This window comes from Castor canadensis, chromosome 10 (assembly GCF_047511655.1).
Source record: "Castor canadensis chromosome 10, mCasCan1.hap1v2, whole genome shotgun sequence".
Classification (NCBI taxonomy): Eukaryota; Metazoa; Chordata; class Mammalia; order Rodentia; family Castoridae; genus Castor; species Castor canadensis.
The window spans coordinates 126690918-126718397 of NC_133395.1; the positions used below are offsets into that span (position 1 = coordinate 126690918).

At 36.9% G+C, this 27480-nt stretch overlaps 1 protein-coding gene across 2 annotated transcripts; it reads right to left on the reverse strand.

Annotated features, from left to right (window-relative positions):
* Nucleotides 1-637: 637 nt before the first annotated feature.
* On the reverse strand, nucleotides 638-22916 carry Uba3 (ubiquitin like modifier activating enzyme 3). 2 transcript variants are annotated; one of them, XM_020171313.2, is made up of 18 exons: nucleotides 22810-22916; nucleotides 22582-22623; nucleotides 20714-20834; nucleotides 19327-19407; nucleotides 16881-16963; nucleotides 14952-15032; nucleotides 10208-10251; nucleotides 9506-9570; nucleotides 9069-9224; nucleotides 7406-7508; nucleotides 7154-7267; nucleotides 3658-3711; nucleotides 3182-3218; nucleotides 3019-3100; nucleotides 2572-2672; nucleotides 2396-2459; nucleotides 2247-2301; nucleotides 638-1962 (listed from the first exon to the last, which is right to left on the reverse strand). In XM_020171313.2, exons 1-18 carry the CDS (start codon nucleotides 22827-22829, stop codon nucleotides 1874-1876), a joined length of 1392 nt encoding a protein of 463 aa, XP_020026902.1. In that variant the 5' UTR covers nucleotides 22830-22916; the 3' UTR covers nucleotides 638-1873. The 2 variants fall into 2 exon arrangements, with proteins under 2 accessions (XP_020026902.1, XP_020026903.1); XM_020171314.2 differs by lacking the exon at nucleotides 22582-22623 and having other exon boundaries at nucleotides 22810-22876.
* Between the last annotated feature and the right edge of the window lie 4564 nt (nucleotides 22917-27480).

A 27480-nucleotide genomic window follows, 5' to 3' on the forward strand; every position in this document is an offset into this window, starting at 1 on the left:
TATAAAGTAATATTAAATGATGCTAGTACTTTCAAATAACTTAGCTAAATGTCTAAGGAGGAGATCTGGGACAGATTACGGCTAAAATCCCTGTCCCAAGACTTCTAACTATACAGTTTTAGGTAAATGACATCAACCTTCTAAAACTATTTTCTCAGCTCTCAAATGGAGATAAAGTCTATACAAAGGAGGTGGTAAATGTTAAGTTTCTTCACTTTCAAAAGTTTAGGCTTTGCCAGGCATGATAGTATAGGCCTATAATCCCAGATTTCAGGAGGCAGAGGGAGGAATATCCTAAGTTCCAGGCTAGGTCACACAATGAGACCCTGTCTAAAATAAAATAAAATTTAATCTGGGCTGAGAATATAGCTCAATGATAGGACACTGACCTAACAATGTGCAAGGGCCTGGGCTCAATCCTAAGCACCTCCCACACACAAAAAGAAATGTAGGCTGAGTCTGTAGCCTTGCAGGTAAAGCATATAAATTTACCCTGTGTGGGTTTATAATGGAACTTAATTTGTCAACATGGAGATAGAATAATAAATGGGTCTGGGGGTACAGCTTGGTGGCAGAGCACTTATCTAGCATGCAGGAGGCCTTGGGTTTGACCCCCAGCACCAAAAATAAACCAACATAACCACAAAGTTTTTTAATAGAATGCCATTAAACAAAAATTTTTTAAAGAAAAAATTTAAAAAACACAAAACAAAACAGAAAACCACCATCTAAGTCAAAAACAAAGAATGAAACATGTACTACATGTTCCCATATTAAAATACTACAACTCAGGTTTTTTTTTAGCATTTGTGCTTAATTTTGGTTTTAGTCTTTTTGAAGAAACAAAGATATGTTGAGAAAGCTTAACATAAAAATAATTTTTCCATTTCCTTACATTATTATGTAATAGCAAATTAAATTAAACCAGTAGATCTTGCCTGTAGAGATCACTGTAGCAAAAGTATTAATTCAGGTACAATAGAAAGTTTGTGATAGTAACTGTCAAACATTTAAAAATTATTCTTACTTTATTACAGACTACTTGTTATCCTTAATATACTTCAAAAACTTTGAGTAAAAAAAAAAGTAGACAATGTATGATTTTATTAATAAATAGTGCAAAAGCATCAGTGATAACTGTTTAAACATTAAAATTTTTAAACAGCCACGTCTTGGCTTAAATTTGTGCATGTTGGCCTCTATGGCACTGCAAATAAACACATGAAAATATTTCCTATTTTCACGACAGGTATTCAGCTATAACACTGTTTACAAATTATGATGGACAAGATAAACTCTGTAATAATTCATTTACATTTGGACAACCACAATTAAACGAATATTCAATCAAGAAATAGCCTATGTTCCATATACTCTAGATGTTAGATTGTAATTTTAGTATAATTTGAAACTTAATTCCTTATTTCCATTAAAGGATATCTCTTGTCATGTGGGTGCTCAAATGAAAGCTGAGAAATGTGTTCTTTGACCATAATAACAAAAGTCATAGAGATGAGCGTGTTTGCCTCCTCCTCTAAAAGAAGCAATACATTTGCTCAAAATCTCTGCAGGCATCATTTCCCATGTCATTCATGAAAATTCTTATAGTCTCCAACCCCAAAATCCTGTCTTTAGGGGAAAGTTATAAAGTTAAAAAAGAGCAGCTCATTATATTTATATATATGTATGTATATTTTGTATACACATACAGATATATGTTAAATTCCAGCAATGCCAATGCTAAAAATGACATTGATTACATTTTTTGGGGGGTCCCCTCCACCCCACCTTCCCCACCCTTCAATTAAATTTCTTAGCATCCATGAAGTGTATTATTTCTGTGAGTTTTCTATTATGTGCAGATTTATTTTCCTCAAGAAGTAAAGTGAAGTTTGAATAGTACAGTCTGTGGTGTGGTGATATCAGCAACTGCCAGTTCTTGTCCATCAACGAGTCCTAATTCTAAAATAGAAAAAGCATAATTAACCAAGCAAAACAACTCAATAAAAAGGTTAATACATATATACACAAAGAAGCATCAAAATCCAGATCCGGTTCTCTTTAAGCAAGGTAATGACTTCTTGGAGACTTCCTATTATTCTACTAAAACAGCAATTCTATTATTTCTACAGATTTAAGTAGTTATAGTTATGATTTGATCATCTATTAACAGGAAATCTAGGGCTAGCATTTACTAGTTTTACCAAAAAAAGAAATGAAAAACTATATTTATTTACTTAAAATACCTTTCAATGTCTTGGAAAGATTTGGCCTTGTTCGTTCTTCAATAGAGGTTACTGACTAGAAAACAAAATTATTTTAAAATATAAAGCACACTAAAGTGAAGTTAAACTGCTAATGATTATCTGAAAAATTAAAAATGAACATTAATCACCTGTAAGTAAAGTGTTCTATTTTTCCCCTCTAATGTGGCTGTGATAGCTGGAGATTTCATCTGCCTAAGTATAATCATGAGAAAAATGCATCAAGCATCATTTTATTTAAAAATAATTCTTATATTTAAAGTTTTTAAGTAAAAATCCAAATAAAACAAAAATCCAAAGCACTTACAGAGAAGCACTATTGGTTAGGTAATCCAAAACCTCCTGTAATTTAGCTGATGGAGAAAACTGAATGTTTTGAGGAAGCTGGCTACAAGCTGGGCAGTTTTCCTACAGGTAAAACACAACAAATTACAGTTGAACATGAACTGATATTAGTCTCTTTATAACAAAGAATTGGAAATCATGTTGTTTTATAATCATGCATATTTCCGAAGAAAAAATGTTCATCCTTTAAAACCTGTTTTCATAATAGATCATTTCTTCTAAATTATTTTGCTATACAGTATTTATTTAAGGTTACTTAACAAAAGATAAGTAAAGAGTAGGTTTGGGTAGTTAGAAAATAAAATACTTAGAATGTGGGTAATTCTGTTAGAATATCTATCCAATAATCAATATTTAAAAGGCAAAGTACACAAATCAAAAGCCTTTTCATTCATTTCATATGACTAACCTTTCTCTCCGCTTCAAATGTGTACGTGTAGAGCCCGTCAACGTCATTGAACACCAGGTAGTTATTAAGGGGAGCGTACGCACTACAATAATAAACCATGTTTACGAAGCTGAGCCAGACCAAAGCGTGGATTGACAAATACATTCAAAATGAAACCTATTACCTTGTGGCTATTTTAAACACCTCAGTGGCACACACAGCTGAAATGGGGAGGAAATAAAGATGCTTTAACTCAAGGAAAATTAGACACTTAAAAAAATCAGTTATCAGAACAGATAAATACACAACGGCTATTGCTTAAAAATAGATTTTAATATATATACTCAGTTTTTAAAATTGAGAAAGTAACAAATTTTATACTTGTTTTGCATACTGAAAGCAATACATGTTTTCCTTACTCTTTATCAAATCAAGAACAGTTTGTTGTACTGATTACAAAGACAGGGTACTAAAATGTCCCTTTGCTGAAGAGCACCTTACCTAAGACATAGTGTAATACAAAAGTATTCAAAGTTGGATTACATAACTCACCCAGACAGCAAATTCACAGAACGCAAGTAACTGCAGAAAAGTGAGTTTAGATACTGTGTCAGAAACCAAAGGAAAAAAGTACAACACAGAGGTGGCCTTTTTCCTTACCTGCAATGACTGCATTTGTGGAAGCTACTGCAGGAATAATTCGTTTTACTACCCCTGAAAAAAATTTACCAATTAAAATACGGTAATTTCTTTACAAAAAAAAGTTACCATAAATAGTATGATTACTAAATGCTATTTTCTGAAACTTAATTTGTCAGGCATTCAAGTCAAGAAATAAAGTAGTTTAGCCAGACATGGCAGTGCACACCTATAATTCCAGCACTCAGAGGCTAAGGCAAAATCATCACAATTTCAAGACCAGCCTGAGCTATATAATGAGTTTGAGACCAGTCTGAATACATAGTAAAATCCTATCTCAAAAAAATCAAGCCAACCAAACCAAACCAAACCCAAAACCAATCTTCTTTCACATTGCCAACATTCTGTCATGTACTCAGAATCTTAAGCTATAATAGCAAAGAAAACTCTCAATATGTTTTACTAACAGTACATGAGAATAACATAGTAATAGTATTTATTGTATTCCAGATAGTGTTACTAAATAAGTAATATGTAACTTTCATAATACCCTTATGCTACTTATACTATTCTAAATTTTAAAATAAAGAAAACAAGGCCGAGAGAAATTAAATATCCACAACTCTACACCTAGTAAGTGGTTGGGGTGGTATATGAACCCACATACACTCCAAAGTACATAGCCTTAAATTGACATATCATACTATATTCAGAAAGGTTTGAGTAAAGTATGAAGAATAAGTTAATCATTCCTCATATAGTAGTTCTAGGCACTCAACTCTCAAAAATCAAAATTTTGAAAAAATTTCAAAAAAGAAAAACTGTCCTTTATAAAGCATCTTTTATTCTACAACTTCAGCCATAAAAAATATTAAATATGGTCCTCTATTTTAACCTCACATTTTTCACTTCAATATTCACCTTTACAGACTGAACAAAGCCCAATCCGAACCTATTTTTCTAAAGAACGAAACAAATACTCCATTTTGTAACTATATTTGAAATGTCCATTTTAGAACTAAATAACCATATCTTGAAGTGTAAGGGAGCAGTGCAAGATGTGTTCCCAAACTTCAGGCCAGTGTCAAAAGCTTCACACAAAGGCAGACAGTTAAGAAGGTTAGAATTTTGAGAAGGTTGATTCTGAGTACATTAAGGTATTAGAGAAGGGGACAAAGAGAAGAGCTTCATGACAGTCAAACTGAAGATCTCCATTGAAGCACAATATAGTAAGATGTAATGGAAGGAGGAATAGGCAGGCACAAATAGGAATTCAAGAAAAAACAGTGCCCAATAAGAGCACAGCCAAAATGACAGACTCCCCTCCCCCCTTTTACTCCCTGCCCCTCACAAAAAGGATTGGAGTGGGCAGAAAGGAGATCAAGGGAAATAATTACAGAATAGACAGAACCATTGCTGGTGCTACGGCACTTCTTGCTTTGCTTCTGCACTCCCTGTCAAGGCACTCAGTCATCAAACTGAAAAGTATACAACCAAGCCCCAGCTGAAGGTGTGGGAAACAGAATGACACAACATATGGAAATAAGTTTGTAGTTCTTGATCAAGACAAACTGAATTCATTTGTTAATTCTAACAATTACCAAATATGTGCTATAAGTCAGACACTGTTTTTTAGGTGCTGTGCACAGTAGCAGCAGAGAAAAACACCTGTTCTTACAGAGCGTTCATTTTGATGGGGGAAAAAACACAAAAATGAATACATCAGACAATTTCAGATATTGCAGAGTTCTATGAAGAAACTGAAATAAAATATATGGTTAAAGGGACAATGGTGGGGGCGATCCATTACATAGGTTCACTCCTACAGAAGATGATACATCATGAGAAGGACCCAGCCAGGCATTAACCTAGAAAAAGAGCATTTCTGTAAACAGCAATGGCCAAACTCCCTGAACATGGATATAGGATAGTGTAGGTACAAAATAATTCTTTACATAGAAAAACAAGTGTGCCATTAATTAGTGCTGAGGAATTATAAAAGATAAAACAATGAAAGTCTTAAATATCATTTTAGGTTTGAACGGTGAGGAAAACTAGTTAAGAACTAAGAGGTAAGGAGCCAGCCTTGAGGGGATGCAAGGAAAGCATATTCAGGCATAAGGACCAGGGATTATTAAAGCTGTGATGTGAATGAGCCTTGTGCTTAAGTGGGGGGAGGGTTATAAATGGAAACAAAGTGACATTACTAGAATACTAGTAAATACTAAGGAAATAAGCACAGAAAAGCAATGGCAGATTTGCCAAGTCTTGTTGGACTCGCCTCATTTGTTTACTGTGACTACCTCAGCAACTAGGGCAATGTGGAAGATAGTGTATCTATGCTTTTCATGACATCCTAGTAAATAAGATAAAGAAATAAGAAGTATTTCTTTAGTCCCAGGCTGAAGTCCTGGGTTAGGTTAGGTCCCTAGAACTGAGGGAAAAAAAACGGTTTTTTGTAAGAACCTATATAAGGATATATTAAAAAAAAAAAAAAAAAAAAAAAACCCAACCTGCCAAGTCTAATAATAGGGAGATGTGGCTTAGCAATTGCAGAGGTGGAAAAAAGATCCAGGTTTTAATGGACAGTAACACTGAAGAATGAGAAGTCTAGCAGTCTACCATCAAGGCAAACAACAAGCAGAAACAAAAAACCCTGGTCTCCTTCAAGTGTGTATCAAGTCCAGTCTAAAATAAGATCAATCCTAGAATGTTGCATTGTGGTCTAGAAGATTAACAGAAGTATGGGTATCTGGGAGGATTGCAGTTTTAGGGGAGCTGGAGCAAAAGTTAGTGAGATACCATTTCAGTCAATAAGCTCAGCATGGTGCTTCGTGCATTGGTCCTAGCAGTGCTGAGAGGCCATAAGTGGGCCCATCCCAGACAAAAACATGAAATCTCTCCTGAAAAACAACTAAAGCAAAAAAAGGCTGGGGAGTGTGCCCCAAGTGATAGAGCACCTGTCTAGCAAGCATGAGGCTCTGAGTTCAAACATCAGTACCACCAAAAAATAAATTAAAAAACAGAGAATATGGTCAGAGCAAATAAGATGATGAGGATTTTAAGTCATGCAATGTATCAAAGGGTTAAAGGAACTAGGATGTATTGAGGCAGCAATAAAAATGTAAAGAGAATGTGATCGCTGTGCTGAGTATGTTAAAAGCTATTACTCGAAAGGGAGTTAGATTATGAATGGAAGTAAGACAAACTCACATCAGACCAGAGTTAGAGACTTCTGCTCAGTACAGGATAAAGTGGGAAGTTTTACTTGAATGACATAAGGCCTCTTTCAATCCTAAGTAAATCCTCCATAGCTGAAAAGAAGCATTGATTCTGCTGAACTTGGCTCCCCCAACCTTGGGGTAACCTAGAAACTACTACTTCCATACTACCTTTACTGAACCTCAAATGGACAGCATTGTCTAAAATCACTTATCAATTATTCCCTGCAAAGCATCCCCAAGATATAAAAAAAAGGGACGATTCCAAGATAATTCATGGCGATTCACTAACTTACCTTGAGTGAGTCTGTAAGTAACGCCCCTAATATTATACTGTGATGCTCTCTCTAGAGATTTTTGGAAAATCCATTGAATATGTTCCGGATCATCTCCATCTAATGGAACCCCATCTGTCAGGAAGAAAGAAACGAGAGAGGAAGATACATATAATCACAAAGTAGTCTGCTTTCTAATGGAAATATCGAAGTGAATAAATGCGTAAGAATGCATGTTTTATACAATGTGGATTATTAAATTAGGTTTATTACCTCCAAAAGGCTGCTCCTTAGGCCACTGCAACATCCTCACATACTCAACACAGTGTTCTGGTAGCCTGGGCATAGATGCAATGGTGCACATGGGGAAATTAACCTAAAACCAGAGTTTGTCTTCTTTCAGTGACTTTTAAATGATGAATTATTTTAAAATTCAACTTCCAGTGATGATTTAGTTTGTAACAGTTTCTTATAACTCATCTCAGCCCTTTACATACATAAACAAAACACCGCATACTGCTAACAATGCTCCTAAAACTAACAGGGGGCATCTGAGTCACTTTAGGTTGGCCTGGATATAGACAAGCTTGCCATATACTTTTAAGGTACACAGATTTAAGCTCTGTTAAACCATGAGAAGAAAAGTGTTGGATAGATTCTCACAGGTGAATATTATGTTTAACTGATATTTAAATATGAAGGTATAAAACATAACAGGTGGGAGGTGTGCCTCAAGCAGTACAGTGCCTGTCTAGCAAGTGTGAAGCCCTGAGTGCAAACCCCAGTACTGCCCTCCCACAAAAAGCACAGAGTTAAATCAACTATAAGTAAACAGTCATATAAAATTGTTTATATTTGTAAATTGAAATTTCAACTGTCCTTTAAAGTGAACATGTACATTAAAGAACCCCATCTTTGGGAAGATCATCCTCATCCCTAGTATTTTTATTTCCCTGAAATAAATCCAGTAGTCTCTCCTCTGTCCCTCAGCAGATGGCTAAAAGAGAAGATAGGACCAAACCCTACACATGGTGGGAGGTTTTTCTGTACATACATACCTTATCCTAAGAAAAAGTATAATTCATAAATTAGGCATAGTAAGAGATTAACAAAAATAAAAAAGAATAATTCTTAACAATCTCAGCAAACCATTTTTTTCCTTCCCTATTCAGTCAAGAATTTAAAGGAAGTACCTTATAGTTTCTCTATGATATATCCAAACATCACTACTCCTGTACTCTGGGGCCATTCAGTAAAGCAAGGGTTCCATGAACACAAGCACTTGCAATACCCTCAACAGTGGAACTGACAACTGAGATGGCTACTGAGTAATGGGTGGGCAGCACAGAAAGCATGGATGGGTACACATATTGTGTAGGTGTAACAAACCAGAATGATACGAGATTTCTCACACTTATGAAATTCAAACTCATGAATTATTTATTTCTGGAATTTTCCATTTAATATTTTCAAACCAAAGGTAACCAATGGAAAGCAAAACTAAACAGATTATAACTCTAATCACAACATACAGCTTTGTAGTTTCCTTTAATCCCTACTAAATAAACAATACAAATGGACAGGGTTTGAGATAGGGTTTTACTCTGTAGCCCAGGCCTGCCTCAAACTTTTGATCCTTCTGCCTCCAGAATGCTGGGATTACAGATGTTTGCGACCACACCTTTATTACATTTCTTCACAGCATAACTTAATTTTTTTAATGTTTTTGTGGAACTGGTGATTAAACCTAAGATCACATGCATGCTAATCATGAGTTCTACCAGTGAGCTACATCCACCCCCACCCCTTGGTCCTTACCATAATTCTAAATATGCTTACCCCTAATTAAAAATCCTAAATAATGATTAGATGTAATAACTCAAGTGTAATTCCAACCCAAGATACAGTGAAAGAAACGCAGGTACTTTCTGATTACCTGTGGTGGATAAAGTTCCAGTGTACATTCAATACAAGCAGTCATCCCAGGCAAAATCACCCGAGCATTTCCTTTAAAGCCTTCTGTCCCCCCGTCTATCAAAGGGACAATGGAGCTTGTATCTAGCACACCATCTTCATAATTTAAAAGAGATATCTAGGAAAAGGTTTGAAGGGTTTGAAAGGAGAGGGGTAAGAAATGAAAAAAGCTTCCAACATTCTGAGTTGCTTGTGCTACTATGTACTAATATATCAAATCAATGGGTTATAATATTAACCATGAGTCCTCATCTGAAAACCAGTGACTGGCAATAAACAGGGAAGTACATTTACTTAATTTAAAATTACATAAACGCTCATTTCTCAAAATTATGATATGCAATTCTAATTTTTGGTACATCAAGAGCAATAGAAGAAATAGTACAGGGGAGTCTTTACCAGCATTCCATTTATCCATCTTCTGGCTATGATAGAGTCCAGTCCACATACAATAATATGAAATTCTACAAGAAAAAAAATCCAAGTTTAGTTTTTGTTTCTTGAGGTGGCATCTAGCTATACAGCCCAAGCTGATCTCAAGCTCTCTGTCCTCTTGCCTCAGCCTCTTGAGTACTGGGATTGCAGGAATGCACAAAGACACCTAAATTCAGTTTTTAAACCTGGAATATGGGCTCATCAACTGTAACAAGTGAGCTCTATGGTATGGGATGCTGACAGTAAGGAAGGTTGCTTGTGGGAGGGGACGGAATTCTGTAAGAGGTCTCTACGTTCAATTTTGCAGTGAACTTAAACTCCTCTGAATAATAAAATTTAGTGACTTTAATAAAGGCAGTTACAAAAAATAACTCACAATTTCTCTAAGTAAAGAACAATAAAAAACTGATTTTACTATAATCTCTCTCCCTCTCTCTCAAAGCTCTTAATCCTTGAATAATTTCTATTCCAAGTGAGCAGACAAAAATCCAGCAAGTTGTGTTAATTAAGAATTAAAACAATGGCTCATAATTTAGTCAGCAAGCTTACTAAAAAGCCAACAATGAGAGAGTAAATCAGTTGAAGAAACAGCCTTGAAATAACCAGGAACAAAAAAATAAAACTGTAAGAATTTAGCGAGAACTTAATTTCAAATGAACAACTTACGTCGATAGAAAGTATCATTAAAATCTTGAATCTTGTTGAAATGTCTGAATACAAAATTGTAAAGGAATTTGTGCTGTTGTAAGTTTTTAATTTCCGAAATGAATTTAAGAAACAAAACTATAAATGTATATTTCGGGGCCACATATGTGGCTCATGAAGTAGCAGCGCCTGCTTCGCCAGCAAGCGTGAAGCCCTGAGTTCAAAGCCCACTCCCACCCAAAAAAATAAATGAAATTAAATTAAAAATTGTATGCTTAAAACAAGAAATAAATGATCAATGTTCAAAGCATGGAATTCAAGGAATCTGACAAAATGAGTACAACCCTACTTATTGATATTCTTTTGTCATTCTTCTTAACTATGTAGTTTTTCTCATCCCTGAACCCTTATCACTGTGTCCTTGTTCAGAGGCCAATTTCTACTTTGCTTCAGTTCTTAGACAAAGCCTTAAGTCCTAGCAAAGTAGAATGTGTATCCTCAGCATCAGCACCAAGAAGACACACAGTGTTTGTCTAGCAAATGGAACAAACACATTACAGGTTTAATTTATTTTGGGACATTAAGAGTTATAGAAAACCTAAATTTTAAAAAACAGAAACTTTTAATACCTTTCAAATTGCTATTTTTTTCAAGGAGGCATAGACTATTGTGGATTTTTTTCCTTACCTCTCTCATTTAACTCAGTTCTCAAGACTCTCTTTTTATCCTATCAGTTCCCATGCTTGGAGAATGCAAAGGGAACACCATTAAAATCAGCTGTGGCAGCAAGTCAGTCACAGCACTTCACACCTGTATGCAAAAATACTGTTCTAGTTTTTCTAATGGGGCAACTTTGTTCAATACAAATAATACTGCTTCTCTGAAATAAATAGTCCATTGTATTTCAAAAGCAACTCAGAAATGAGATATATGTTTACTTTTAATTTTTGTTTATAAACAAAGCTATGAAAAATAAATTGAATCTTAACCCTCACCCATCCGACCTTTATTCCCTTTGAACACTAGACAAGCAGGAACCTAAGCTACAGCCAGAACTAAGTCAAAAAAGAAAGAAAGCACTGGAGAAATGGCAACAGGAGAAACAGAAGACAGCCCAGAAAATCCCATCTCCTGCATTTCTATAATCCAAAGTTTCCCAAATCTAAATAATGGGGACAGACAGACTAGAAGTACTCACTTTTTTTTCCTTTTCCCTACAGAGACCTGTATTTTTACTCTGAAACTTTTTACTTTGAGATATAGATTCATAGAAGGTTGCAAAGTAATCAAAGAGGTCGAGGTACCTTTGATGGTTACCTCTCACAGTACCAAAGAACCAGATCAAAACCATGATCTATGTGTGTACAGTTCTGTCACTTAAAAACGTTGATTTGTGTAACCATCACCATCATCACCCAAACCAAGATAAGATACACAACTATTCTATTACCACAAAGATCTTTCAATATTACTTTATAAATCACAACAGTAATCAACACTGTGCCTATTCCCTGGCAATCACTTAAAATCTCCATCTCTGTAACTGTAATTTCATGAATGTTACAAAAAGGCTGAAGACACAGTGATAAGAGCACCTGCCTTGCAAGCGTGAAGCCCCAAGTTCAAACCCTAACATGGACCAAACCAAAAAACAAAATTTTTTTATATAGATGGACTCATACAGAACATGGGCATTTTTCTTTCAGCATGATGTCTTTGAGATCCATCCTAGTTATGTCATGTTTCATGAGTTATTCTTCCTTCCTGCTCCGTAGTACTTATGGTGTGGAAGTACTAGTTTAACAATTCACCTATTTTCAGAAGTTTTGGTTGCTTCTAGAGTTTGAGGCTCCTACAAATAAAGCTGCTATAAACACTGGTGTATGGGTTTTAATGCAAATCCAAGCCCGTGTGTCTCCGGGATAAATACTCAGAAGTGAAATAAATGGATGTTAAGGTTAAGTGTATACTTAGATTTTTAAGAAATGGCTTTTTCTAGATGGTTATACCATTTTACATTTCTTTCAGTAATAAGTGATCTAGCTTTTCTGTTGTTTTTGCCACTTTTTTTTTCAGCTAGTCTAATAGGTGTGTAGCATCTTGTTGTAGTCTTAACTTGATGCCGAATGTCTTTTATGAGCTTTTTACCGTCGTTTCAGTGCACCAACTCATTGTATCTTTTTTCCATTTTTTAACGGGATTGTTTTTTCACAGCTGAGTTTTGAGAATTCTTCATAATCAGCCCTCCCTTGGGAAGATACTCCAAGCATGAATTGAACTAACTTTAGACTGAAAATATATGAGAAGGGGGGAAAAAAAAAACTTGCACCTGTAGTGAGCATGTACTTTTTCTTGTTTTGATTTCCTAAACAGCAAAATACAGTAACTATTTTCATATCATTTAGATTGTACTATTACAAATAAGAGTTAAAGTATACAGGAAGTTGTCCGTAAGTCATATGGAAATACTAAATTTACTTATTTTGCAATGCTGGGGATTAAACCTAGGGACTCACACATTAGGCAACTGTTCTACACCTCTACACTATTTTATATAAAATAGTGAGCCACCTCTACACTATTTTATATAAAAGACTTGGGCATCAGTACATTGTGGTATTCTGGGAGCTCCTGGAATTAATCTCCTATAGATACCAAGGGACTATATTCCAGAAGAGTCCCTTGTCAGCTATTTGTAAGTATTTCCTTTAAGTCTGTCTTTTCATCTCCTTAATAGTCTTTCAGGACAAAAGTTTTTAATTTTTTTTTTTTAGATTCATTTACTTACATGTAGAAGTTTTTACTTTTGATGAAGTCCAGTTTTCCGACTCTTGTTTTAGGGTCATGCTTTTGATGTCATCTTAAGAAGGACTCTTCACCAAGCCCTAGCCCCCAAAGATCTTCTATGTTATCTTCTGGTTGTATTCCTTTACGTATAATACTTACACGTGTAACATATATACATTGCATAGCTTACGTATAATAAGTGTAAGTATAACATCGTTTTAAGATGCAAAGCTTAGGTCAAAATTTATCTTTTGCCTATGGACATCCAATTGCTCCGGCAGTTTACAAAAAAGACTTTCTTCCACTGAATTCATTTTTATGCCTTTGTCAAAAATCAACTGGTTGTACTTGCATTGAGCTATTTTATGACTTCTCTGTTCTACTGATCAGTGTATATCCCTCTGAAAATACCATACAGTTTTCATTATTATAGCTTTATAAGAAGTCTAGAAGTTTTAAAGTGATTCCTCTTTTTTTTTTTGCCACTTCAAAGTCTTTTATAACCTGATGCTGTGACAAGATAGACAGCGAGGGGGTCTCCCTGCAGTCCAAAGTGAGTTGAGTAGCCTGCTTATATAGTAAGAAGGGGGCGGAGACAAGGGTGTCTGCACTACTCAGGACAATTCCCTCATATCTGCCCCAATCATGGTACAGCCCATTATGCAAATGTAGGATTATGTTTGCACCAATCACAAGTCTTCTGTTGGGACTAAGTGTCCCATTTCTGGCTGGGATAGAAGTGGTAGTTGATATTCTGTTCAGCCCAAGTCCGCTGACAAGTAGTGTGGTAGGACAAGACCTTCAGTAGCTACAGTTGGACTGTGGGTGTTGGCATGAGGGCAGTCCAGCTGTCTGGGTGGCAGCCCACTGCTTAAGGCCACAGGGGTTCATTTCCTGGCTTCCAGTGTGTCCTGGCATCCCTCCTAAGCCCCTGAGTCTTTGGCAGGCACAGAGCTAGGAGGCTGAAACACCAGAACCCTCTCTCAGCATCAAATGGGGCTGCCACTTTTTCTTCCGTAATTGCTTTAGATATTCCTTTTCCTTTCAGAAAGGAGTTTTCAGAATATTCTTGTTTGTATCAACAAAAAAAATTGCTGGGGTTTTGACAGAAACTATGCTACATGTGTATACAAATTTAGGAAGGTGACATCTTCACTATTCTGAATCTCTGAAATACCTCCCCATTTACTTAGATCTTTGATTTTTGTCATTAGCATTTTGCAGGTTTCAGTATACAAGTCTTGTACTTACTTTATAAGATTTATACCTAAGTATTTTTTGTGGTTATAGAAAGCACTATGTTTCAATTTTTAATTTCCACCTATTTACTACTAGTGTATAGAAATAGAACTGATTTTTATATTCTGATAATTTGTATTTTACATATAAATCCCATCTCCTGATTTTACAAATAAGTTCTCCACATCCAAATTCACACAAGAGGGTGAATACTCCTTTTAAAAAATATTGTTCTTGTGGGCCGGGGTTGTGATTCAAGTAGAAGAGCACATGCCTAGCAAGCCCAAGGTCTTAAGTTCAAACCCTAGTACCACCGGAAAATATGTGTGTATAGGTACTTCTTGTAAAAATAAGTATTTCCAGATATGCATTCTATATGCCTAATAATATAGATTGTCTACTCTTTCTGCTTCTATAAGGAGACACAAATATTAATGGGATCCTGTCTAGGAACTTAAGAGTCTAGCACAGAAGATGTGCAATTACTACTGAAATGCAAAACAGAAGTAGAGGATGACATAGGCTATATAAATTAATTTAACAATCAGGGCAAAAATATTTATATAATCAAAAACAGAAGATAAGAATATAAAGCAAAATGTTATCAGCAATTATCTCAATAGTGTTTACTGCTGCTATTTTTTTCCTTCTCATATGTATTCTCTGTTAAACATCTCTTTTATAATAAGGAAAAGAAAAAGCTTTAAAGAATTAAGCAGTTTTTCTGTCAAAAGGATACGGAACTACACTGCAATTAGGAACTCTGTCATTTAGAAATTCTGCAGCGACTTCAGCCTTAGGTCTTCCAACATCTTTAGGCCTATAGAAAAAATATTTAAATAATCATTCATAATATAAATTTAGATGATCTATATACTTTACTTCTATACATAAAAATGGACCCATAGTGCACTTAGAAAAAACCATTTCACCTAAGTATTCTCATGTCACTCATAACTTTAGATGAATAATGAGTTTAACTATACCAACCCTTGCTAATGGTTCCAAATTAACATAAGTCTAAGTATGTATTTCTTAAGTGAAAATATGAATAGTGCTTTTTTTCCTGGCCGTTTCCCACCATAACATTTCTCAGTACAAAAAATTACACCGGGCCCAAAGCCTTCCAAGTACCCAACTTGAACACCAGAATCCCCATGTGTTAATTACCATACAGGCCTTGGCTGAAACATACGTAAGATTCAGTCTACAGATCCGAGAACCTTTAGTTATTACTTTCTTCCTATGTATTCTGCTTTAGTAGTAAATTTTGTGTCCCTAAACCTTTATTGTTTGTTGTTTTTATATTTTTGAGAGAGGGTCTTACCATGTAGCCCAGGCTGGCCTTGAAATCATGATTCTCAGCCTCCAAGTGCTGGAATTACAGGTATGTACCACCACAACCAGCTTTTTTAGTCATTTAATTATTTTTAAAGGAATAATTCAAAAAGAATTACCTAAAACTATAAATACTATCAACATTTTCAAGAATCTAAAAATGCAAAGCCTCAAAAGTCACTCCTTAGTAATAATCACAGCTATAAAATAGGAAAGAACAAATTCTCTTCCAAATATACAAATGATATTTTATTTTCTAGTATTTCCTCAGTCTCCTCACAGAAATAAATCACTACTTCTTCATGTATACACAGTAAGTGCCTCATTATTACTCTTCTGATAATATGTATTTTATTACATATATGCCTATCATACCCAAGAGACTACTGAACCCTGGAATAAACTAATTATTCCTATTTTTCTAATCCTTCATATCTAGCACTGAGTATTTCAAAAAATAAATATAAATCAAATGTGGTTATTAGAAATCATATTTTGAGATTGGAATTTCAAAGAAAAATACTTTAAATGGGTCAATATTTCTCTTCTCCAATAAAGCAGTATTCTTTTTGAACAAGAATTTGATGTTTTATTCTCCCTTTTCTTACTTGCATAGAAAAGACTGTCATAAATTAGAGACTTCTTTATGTATGTAAAGAGGAAATAGTTGACATCCCAGATTCTTCTAGATCATGTATTTTATGTGCTTTCACAGTAGATCTTAATCAAAAAAATCTCCTACATGGTTTCTGTGGAAATTGTTGGCTAGTTGCCATTCCAGAAACAAGGGATCTGAACGCCATCCCCAAGATTGTGATTTATATCAAATGACCTTTTACACATACCATCCTTTCTGGACATCACACACAAATTACTAATCTTTAAAAGCAAGTATATACCCTGAGGATTACTCTGAAATTATTTAATGTGTGTACACACACACACACACACACACACACACACACACACAGAGTTTATAAAGTACTTAGTACATCAGAAACACTCAATAAATGTTTTACTGTCATTACTATCTTCAACCATTTTAGCCACAAATTAAAAGGCACAGCCTCATGTAAGTAACCAATCATTTTGGTGGTCTTTTCAGAATCTTAATACAGTAAAAATGTGTGAAACTGGAAAGGGCAAACACACACACATTTGCTTATAAAACTACTTTAACCAAAACATCCAAAATTTTCCTTCAAAATTTTCCCTAAAACTGAGTTGTTTTTTTTAAATAAAGTCTTATACTCTCAATATTTATTAAAGTGCAACATTCAAGTTTAAATGTTTATCAGAGTTTTAAAAAAACTAAGATATTAAAACTTACCTAAATAAAAACTGCCTATTTAGATTAGAAACATCTATAGTATCCATGTCTATAACGTGAATCTGTCTAAAACCAGACAATGCCTGTGGAAATAAAAACAATTCCATTAAGCTGAAGTTTCCTCACATTTTTGATAACTTGAGACTTGTTTTCAATGTAGTCCTAAATCCACAAATTCTAAGTAATAAATTTTGCATATTGTATTTCATGGCTAAAAAGACTTCTACAAGGTATATAAAATCCAGGATTCTTGTAAAAGTTGAAAATGTGCAACCAATCAGTTTTAAATAAGTCTATAAACAATGGAGAACAACTCAAATATTCCTATGACTTTTGCACCTGCTGCTCACGTTGACTAGAATGTTTTTCTTCCAGGTAACTTTGCAGCACACTGCTCACCTCCTTACTCAAATAGCACCTTTTTATAAACCTTCTCTTACCACCAGGCTGCCTATCTTCCATCCTCCCTTTCTTCATAGCATTTATTACCATCTGACATATTACATTATTTTGTCTTTTTCCTTCAACAGAAATGTGAGTCCCACAAATATAAACATCTGTCTGCATTGCTAAATTTTGTATCTTTAGCATCTACTGGTGGTCAGCATATGGGAAAGTCTCCATAAATATTTGCTTGGCATATATGACATTAATGCCATGCTCTTTTTTTTTTTGAATGAGTCTTTAGGGGGTTTAAGTTACTAAAAAGAAAAAAAAAAAAAAAACCTTGCATCTCTTTATATGCTATGTCTTAAATAAGCAAAGTAACAAGTTATAAAGTTGAAAGCCCTTTGCCATAAGAGGTCATTCCTTAAAGTTGCTTGATGCCTAATCCTCAGACCTAATCTTTAAGTACTTCGCATTGCAATTAATATTGCTGGGTGTGGTGGTGCACTCAGGAGTGCTAGGGCAGGAGGATTACGAATTTGAGGTCAGCCTGGGCTGCACAGAAACACTTTATTTCAAAAAAACAAACAAAATAAAATTATGACTTCAAATAATGACTTCAAAATGGAAAAAGTTAAGCTTTAGGGGACTTGTACAGATACAGTGCCTGACAAAAATCATTGCCTAAGCTCTAAAACCCTTCTCTTCTAGAAGTCTTTGGTTTTTACACTACTAGAGTAAGCCTGATAAGGTGCAGTCATTTTGGCACCCTACTACTGAGTATATCGTACATTCTGCTACTTATTTCGTGAGACCTGTCTCCCCAATAAAACTTTTAAATTCACTGCAGACAGAGGCCACAGTGACCTACAATTCCCATAAAACCTAGCATAGCCTTAAGTACTATGAAATATATTTAAATTTCTGCAACTTTACTTCATCTTCTAAAGAGCATTTCCACTCTTGTACACAGCAATGAGAAGTTTGGTATACAACAGCTTTAACTCAGGTCTCTCCCTACTCATTTTTATTAAACTGACAGACTTATGAAAAGCTACTGTGTAGTTACAAGGAGTCCATGAAACCAATTAATTATATCACAGTATTTCCAGTATATGGAAATAGCTTTACTAAAGGTTTAGCAGATCTACCACCATAGGATCATCAAAAACTGCATCGTATTAGGTCATCACATGCCCTAATGCTTCTGTGCAAAGAACACTTGACTGAGAATTGATGGCCCAGATTAAATGCCAGGCACATCACTACTAACTCAGGAAAACTTAATTTTTCTCAGTGTTTCCCTCTACATAAAATAATACAATCCCCCACTCACCTAGTTATTTGGAAAGCAAAAGAAATAATAAACTACTTGAGATCTCACATTAAAATATGAACTACCTGTTTTGTTATTTACTTCACTGAAATAACATTAGCACTTTTCAAGAAAACTACCAAAGTTTGTTTGGTAGAGGACAGAGAAGAAGCCAGGCGTGGTGGCTCAGGTCTGTAATCCTAGCTACTTGGGGAGATGAGATCAGAAAGATTTCAAGGCCAGACAAGGCAAATAGTTCCTGAGACCCCATCTCCAAAATAACCAGAACAAAATGGACTGGAGGTATGGCTCAAGCTGTACAGCACCTGCTTTGCAAGTGCAAAGCCCTGAGTTCTAACCCTAGACCTACACCATTCCCCCCAAAAAAAGAGAGAAATGAGGGCTGGGGTAGCTCAGTGGTAGAGTGCTTGCCTATTGTGCACAGGCCCTGAGTTTGATCCACAGAACCACAAAAAAGAAAAAAAAAAAAAAAGAGCAGAAAAGAAAATGAAAGATATTCTATCAATGACTTTAGAGTTAAGAACTTTAGAGTTTAAAAGCTCCAAAGTTACATCATTATTTTAACTACTGTCTAGAATTTGATATGCTAAACTTATTTGACAAAGCTCAAGAGAGAGTTATGTTAAAAGTCACAATAAAGATATTGCCTAGTACAACAGAAAAGCAAAAAGACTTATCACAAAAGAGAACACCATTTTATGTATATAGATACATATATATTACCAGATTTTTCAGGAGCTCACATCCTAAGCCACCAGCTCCAATGACTAGAACTTTACATGTATCTAACAAAAACTGGAGCGACTGCAAAGAATAGAAAAGCATATTAAAATCTAGGTGATTACTGCAAGTACCATTAATAAAGCAATGAGTCATAAGATAGTTTCTGATGTATCTACGAAAAATACAAATTAAAGGGAAAGAATGTACTTTTGCATGGAATCAATTATTTCAAATTTATGAGTTAGAACCAAAAGTTCTAAAATCATAATGCTTTCAGAGTTTCAATTTTAAAGTTTTAAAATTCAATTTTATTGTATGAAATTAAAAGGCTATTTTCTAACAAGAAAAGCTAACCCTAGTTACTTTTTCATTTTTTAAGCATTACTTTATCATTTCATTTGTAATGTAACAACCTTAAAATAGTATTCTTGATCTTCCTTCTCACTTTCTTTATGCTTTCTTTTCCTTAATGTTTGAAAGGACAGAGAAAGCACCAAATTCAGTTACTTAACTGGCTTCCTAAAAATAGAAAAGTTTTAAAATCTTGAAAACAGAAGATCAAGCATTACATAAATACTTAAAGGTCTAAAAAAATAAAAGCAGTAACAGCTGGTTTTGAATACAGCAAGAAGAACTTACAAAACATTAGATAATACGAAGAAAAAATAGATGAAACTCTTAGAAAATTCCTTAGCAGAAATACAATTTGGAATAATCATTTAGCAAAAGTGATAATCTTAAATTATCATGCAAAAAAACTTTAATAAGTACAAGGCAAATCCAGTGTATTATACAAAGAAAGAATTAATATTGCCAATTCTATCTAACATTAAAAGAGGAAAGTTATTTGTATGAGCTACTAGGCCAAATTCAAGAGTTTGTAACTTATTTTTTAAGAGTAGCACAATACTTATTTCAAAATAGTATCTCTTCATAAACATGGAGATTATATAGTACACACATCTTTAACATGCAATTAGCTGATATTCATTGGTAAGTAAAAATGCTCATTACAACTAAATTTCAAAATTTAAATAAGCATATCTATATTCCTATTGAAGTAATTTCTCATAGCAGGGCTACAAAAAGGAATGTGTCTAACAAATCATTTTTAATTGGAATTTTAGCCGTAACAGAATTTAAAAATGACGATATGAAGTTACTTTTCTATTGAAAAATTTCAACTTACATTACATGAAAAATGTGAAAATGACTCAGTCATTCAAATAAAATCAGTTATATTAAATTTAATACTTCAAGATAACTTAGTCTCACAAAACAATTTTATTAGTATTTGCATTATAACAGCAAATTAAAAAGGAAGCATCTTATTATTTTTGAAATGTAAAACTATTAGAGCAGTTATTTAAAAATAAATGTTTCTCACTTCAGTGCTCGGTTCGAAATCAGGGTGTGTGAAGGGTCCAGATCGCTCGAGGAACTTCTTTACATGGTTCCAGCGACCTTCCCAGTCTCCAGTGTCCCCACACCCACCATCAACAGCCATTCTGCACAGAACACAGTAAATTCAGCTGCAAAGATCAGTAGGAAAAAGCCACAACTACAACTATTAGGTTTCCCCAAATGAAAAGGTAACCACACCAGACCTGCTCAAATAAAAAGGGAGAGTGAATTGTGGTTATTTTTAAGCTTTCCAATTTTTTCTTGCCTATGATACAGTCCCTTAAAATTAAGAACGGTGCATTTGTTTCTATTTTTATTTCATCCACTTGATGAAATAAATCCATCTATGTTTTTCTGGGCTCCTGAAGCAACCAAAGATCGAACTTGGAATACTGATTTATCAGCAAGACATGGACTTCCCTACATTTTTATTCATAAAAGGTCACTGCAAACTTCCATAATCTGTCCCTTAAACACACGTGGAGGGGTATAAAAGGCGCAGGGGTGCCATACTTTTAGAGCTGTGATGCTTCAAATCTTAATACTATGTATGTGTCCTTTCCAAGTTTGAGATGTGTAATTTAAAGATCAGTTTTGATGAGCAACTTTCATGCATTTTTCTCTGAAAGAAAGGTCCCAATTTTCAAAAAAGAATCTTAATACTGTGAGGTGGTTTTTGTTGTCACTAAACACACCAAAAAGTGTCTCTGGTTACAATTACACCACAGATAAGTATTATCATCTAGAAACATTTCAGAATACCCAACTAAAAATGATGGGACTCCTCCAACAAAACACATGTATTTTCTAATCGGTGCAAGATTCATGTTTGGTTTTAACTACCTTTTATTTCCTAATTTCCTAAAAGTTCACAATTTCTACCTTAAAATACATTGGTGATTTCCAACTTTTCCAGAAGGGACCATAAGTATTGCCAAGCAATAAGGACCATAGGTTTTAGTGCAGAGTTGGCTTTGTTTCCATAACCAATAGCACTGCAACCTTGAGCAGATTACTTAACCACCATAAAACTGTTTGCAGCTACTTCTTAGAATAAAGATAAAAGAGATAATCACAGAGGACTTAGTACAGTACTTGGCATATATATAAGCATTCAAACTTTGTCACTTTATGCAAAACTATTAGGAAATTAAGAGGTGGGAAGGAATGTGAAATTGTGCTTGTTGTTCTAGTCCTTCTGCAGATGACATCCAACCATCTGAGGAAGATAAAGACCACAGCACTTATTGAGAACCCGCACAGAAATTGGGAACTCACCACACCCACTGCAAAAGTATTTTTTCTCCTCCCAAGGAGGGAGGGAAAAACTGTGTAGGGTTGGTCAGGTTTGAAACTACCGTTTTAAATCTGTGGCACAAAACTAACCATCTGATCAAATGCAGGGTATGCTGCAAATGAGGGAATAAGCCGTTGGGGGGTCAACACCTCCTTTAAGACCCAGTAATTTTTGCAAAACTGACTTAAGTGCTTAGTCCAATACCTGATGTATAGAATGCTCATTAAAAGTTTGCAATTAGCACTATTGTCTCAGTGTTTACCAAAGGCCCCCCAAAAGGCCTTGGGTCCAACTCGTGTTTGAATTGTCACAAGGTCACGTTCTAACAATTTGGGTTGGAGGAAGGGGGGGCACAAGGGTGTCCTTTGCAGGACCTGGCGCGGTTCACCCCGATCCCGACATGGCCGGACGGGGTGCGGGACGATGCCGCGCGGCCTGCGCTCCGGGTGCCCCCCTCCCAGCCCCCCGGGCCCGCTGCGGCTGGTCCCCTAGGCCTGGGGTTGGGGGGAGGCGGGGGTCCCCGGAGAGGACCCCGGCCTCCCGGCAGCACTAACTTCTCAGCCAGCAGCTCCTCTATTCTCCTTCTTTTCTTCTCCCTAAAAGAAAGAGAGAATAAAAGAAGGGTCAGCATCACGCTACACACTGGGCGCCGCGAGGGTATGGGGGGGCGAGGGGACGGGGCGGGGGGTTGGGGGACCCCGGCTGGTGGCGGCGGCCGCCCACCGCCGCGCTCTCTCACAACCCGGCCCAACCCGGCGCACCGGCAGAGCCCCGGTACTTACGGCTCCTCGCCATCCGCCATATTGTTCTCCGCCTCTTCCCAGGTGCCCTTGCGAAGGGAGGGCTGGCGGGGAGGGGCGGGGCTGGAAGCGAGGGGCGGTGTCAGGGGAGGGAGGGGCGGGGCTGGGAGCGAGGGGCGGTGCCAGGGGATGGAGGGGCGGTGCCAGGGGAGGGAGGGGCGGTGCCAGGGGAGGGAGGGGCGGGGCCAGCAATACAGGGGAGGAGCCGGTTTGCCAAAACTCCCTTGGGCTTTAAAACATTGGACTGTAATTATAATCTTGATTAACTACACCTGATTAAACAACTGTTGCGCCGTCTATACTGTTGTTACGCTGCAACAAAAGTTAAGTTTAATACAATTTTGTATTTTTAAATTATATTGTTCATAAATAGTAATATAAAATATTGGTATAGTCTATGGAAAACCTCTGAGAAGAACCACCCCAATACAAACGGGCAAAATGGTGAGGGGATCTTCTCTTTCTATTTTTCAGGAGGGTTTCAAAATCTGCCTAGATATGCACTTTAAAACAGCTAATAGAGGTAGAATGGAGAGAGTATTTTCTTCGTGAAATTAACATTTTAGTGTCATAACATTTTTCTGGGATAGGTGTATATATTTAGATAGATGAAAATATAAAGAAAAAGCACAAAAATTAAAAAATAAGAACACGCACAAATCCTATCACCTAAGCATAATCATAAATGGTAATAAAATTCTCAACTATTTTCTTCCAGAATCAAATTCTATGTGCATATAAGTGAATCTGGATGGCCAGATAGAGAAAAATAATTCTTTTCATATGTTTCAAATCCACAGAGACACAAACACACACACGCACACTCCTTTTTTGGAGTGGGAAAAGAATGAAATCTGAAGTCAGAAAGAATTGAATTTAAATCCTCACTCCCAGCTATTAAATATGAGACCTGGGTACTTCTGTTTCTTCATTTGTAAAGTGAGATGAGCCAGGAGCTGGTGGCTTATGCCTGACATCCTAACTTCTTCAGGAGGCAGCAATCAGGAGGATCACAGTTCAAAGCCAGCCTGAACAAATAGATTGCAAAACCCTATCTTGAAAATAGCCAACAAAAAAGGGCTGGTGGAGTGGTGCAAGTGGTAGAGCACCTGCCTAGCAAGTGTGAGGCCCTGAATTCAAACCTCAGTACCACCAAATAAAGTAAGGATGAGACAGTTTAGAAGAACCCACCCTTCTTAACTGGGGCAGGAGTTAAGCATTGTTAAAGCACTGTTAAATCACCAGGCATGGTGGTTCAAGCCTGTAATCCTAGCTACTTTGGAGGCAGAGATCAGGAGGATGGAGGTTTGAGTCCAGAGTGGGCAAATAGTTTGTGAGACCCCATCTCAACCAACAGCTGGGTATGTGCCTGTCATCCTCCACTAGGTAGGGAAGTCCAGGCTGGCCTGGGCATGATCTGAGACCTTATCTCCAAAGTAACCAACACAAAAGGGGCTGCAGAGTGGGTCAAGTGGTAGCATACCTAGCTACCAAGTGTAGAGTCCTGAGTTCAACCCACAACACCAACAAAGAAAAAAAGAAAGAAATGCTATTAAATCACTGCTGATGTTAATAAGACTTCTCTATAAGTATCCCTTTTAATTTTTATTTTCCCTTTCAATCACCTAAGATGTTGAGGGCAGAGTAAGTTGATTCCTTAATTGACAACTGTTAGACCCTCCTCTAGTGCCCTGGCTGCTTTGAAAAAAGGACTATCAACAATCAGCCAGACTGCCCTCAGGACACTGATCAGCTACTTTGAACACCACAGATACACCAAGGAAGCTACACAGCAACCACAGTGGCTAGGTACCTTCTCAGCCACAACTGTTTCAAACAGCTTTTGCCAGACTTTTCCCCCATCAGAAGTATCAGTGAACTCTAGGTGACCTTGCTGCCATTTCCACCCAGGCCAGTGGGGAAGCACTTCCCCTGGTGACCCAGCAGAAGGCATGTGATTGCTGCAAACACAGTCCTTCATTGCCATAAGGGACTGTGCCATGACTGCTGCAAACACAATCCTGCATTTGCATAAAGGACTGTTATGATTGGTGCAGAAACATTTGCCACACCCCCTTTCTACATCTACAAGCAAGCTGTTTGCTCACTTTGTGAGTCAGCCAAGAGGCATCTTCTTGTGCTAACCCCTGGTGTTGCAACATTAGGCCCAATAAAAGGCTTCTCCATCTTTTTCTTTTTTCTTTTTTGGTGGCACTGGTTTGAACTCAGAGCTTCACGCTTGCTAGATAGGCACTCTTACCGTTTGAGCCACTCCACCACCCCTTTTTTGTAATTTTTTTTTAGATAGGATCTCTAGAACTAATAGCCTGGGGCTGGCTTCAACCCATGATCCTCCTGATCTCTGCCTCCTGAGTAGCTAGGATTACAGGTGTGAACGACCTGTGTGTGGTCTTTTCTTGCCTACTCTAATCTTTGCCATTAATAGAGCAGGCTGAGCTGGTAACACAAAGAAGGGAAGGTACCAGCATTCACAGCTTTGATGGTGGCAGTAGTGACCATGGCAGTAGCAACAAGAGGACATATAAAGAATTCCCAAGAGCAGCAACACACAAACAATGCTGAGCAAAGTCGGTGAAGATAAGGAAGGCTATAAACAGCTGAGACAAGATCCTGCTGGTCTTTGTTGCTGGAAGAGTTCCAGGGCATTGCAAAAGGCCCAAGGATCTCAGACACCATAGCCTGAGAGATGTAACCCTAGCCATTGTCAAGGCTGGGGATCCCAGTACCCTAGACCTGAAAGCTGTAACACAAGCTGCTCTAGGACTGAGGGTCCTGGTACCAATGGCCTGTATGAGAGCTGTAACAACAGAAGCTGCCACTTGCTATCTGCTGTCTGCAGCTGCTGCTGCAACTGCTCAGCTCTCGCCTGCTGGAAGCTGAGGATTACAAAAGCTACCAAGAGCCAAGGCTGTTGGTGGTGAAAGCCTGAGCAACAAGCCTCCAGCCTGACTGCCTAGAGCTATAAGCAGCTTGCTTGTAAAGCCTATAGGAGTAGTTGCCTAGCTCTCTGGGCTTATAGCTGCAAGCCTCTGTGTCCATCAGTGCAGTCCCTAGACCTTGAGCATGGAAGGGCCCAGGACTGCCGCACTGGAAGAACTTCTCCTAGCCCACTCACAATTCCTATCTGAATAGAGCAAAAGAACCCCCGCCAGCTGACTGATAACATGGATAATAATATTCACCTTGTAAGGTGGCGAATTAAATGAAATCCACAGTGTTTCTCAAATACACTCCCTGACAAGTCGGAAATTTGTTACAAATGCAAATTTTCAGGTCTCACTCCAAACTTCTGTAACGCCCAGGGTGTTTCCATCGACGTGAAGTTCAAAAAACCATTGAAATGAAGTAAATGAAACCTGACTGTTACTCAGTAAATGCAACTGCTGTTACTAATTTCTGATAATTAATCTCCGCTTTGTACTGTTCTCTATTGAGCCTTCAAGGCTTGTCCTTTCTGACCACCCAGTTAGGTTAATCAATAGCCTTCATTGAGCTGCATCAGTCAAAGCCAGGCAGTGAGTGCAGGAATAGAGTTCATAGTCCATACCAGGAGACACCAGCTTCTTTCTGGGTCACATGTCTCAATATCAACTCAGGAAACAGACAACATCACCGAAGGAAACCACTGAGAGAGCCTTGCTTGTCAGAGTGGGCTTCTGTGGGGTAGGTCCCCAACAATTTTTTGATTAGTGGCAGTGAGCATCACAGACCCCTCAGTGATGTAGCAGATACCTCAGGGAATCCTGAGGTTCTTCTCTACCCATTGCACAGAGGAAGAAACTGAGTCCTAGTGACAGAACAAAGTAAGTCAATGAAGAAATCGGCAAAGGCATCTGGGTCCTGCATCTTCGAGCCTTGGGACTGACTCACTGTGGTGGTATTTTGAAAGATAACACGAGGCACTCATTGACTCAGACTCACTAATTAGAAATGGCCATTACTGCCGTGGACAGTGGCAACTGGCCTGCCAGCAAAAGCAACCGATTTGTTTCATTTTAAGTGGAACATATCACAAACTAGTCAACTATCTACTATGGTTTATAAATAGATAGAAAATATTCACGATAGTCCTAAGTAGATGCTCAGGTCCCCACATAAAAGGCCTAGGGGACCTCTAGAGTAAAACAATCTCCTCCTGCTTCCTCTACCCCAAAGAACAGTGATAAAGTGCCTCTACTGAAGGCTTTCAAACAGTGGCTCAAAAAAAGGCTCTATACGTGTTCGTTTTTATTTTAAATGGGACTGGGGGCAGAGCTCAAGTGCTAGGCAAGCCTGAGGCCCTGAGTTCAATCCCCAGTACCACCAAAACAATTAAGAAAATAATTATTGTCTAACAAAAGTACAAATGTGTGGGGAATTAAAATAATTTCTAAAAAACCCAAAAACCTCCCGTAATCCAACCATAGAGCAAAGAAACGTGGTTAACATTTTCAGAGAGAGAGAAGGCAAAACTGCTATAGACAGCTTTAGGTTTCTTTTTTTAGTTTTTTTTTTTTTTAATCTGTTAGGAGGTTTAAGCATATAAGTTAAAGTACACCAAGAAATGTTTACGATTAACAGTCACCCGTGATCAGTAAGTAACCATATTGTCACAAATACACACTTGGCAGTTTTTGACCATTGAATTCTAAG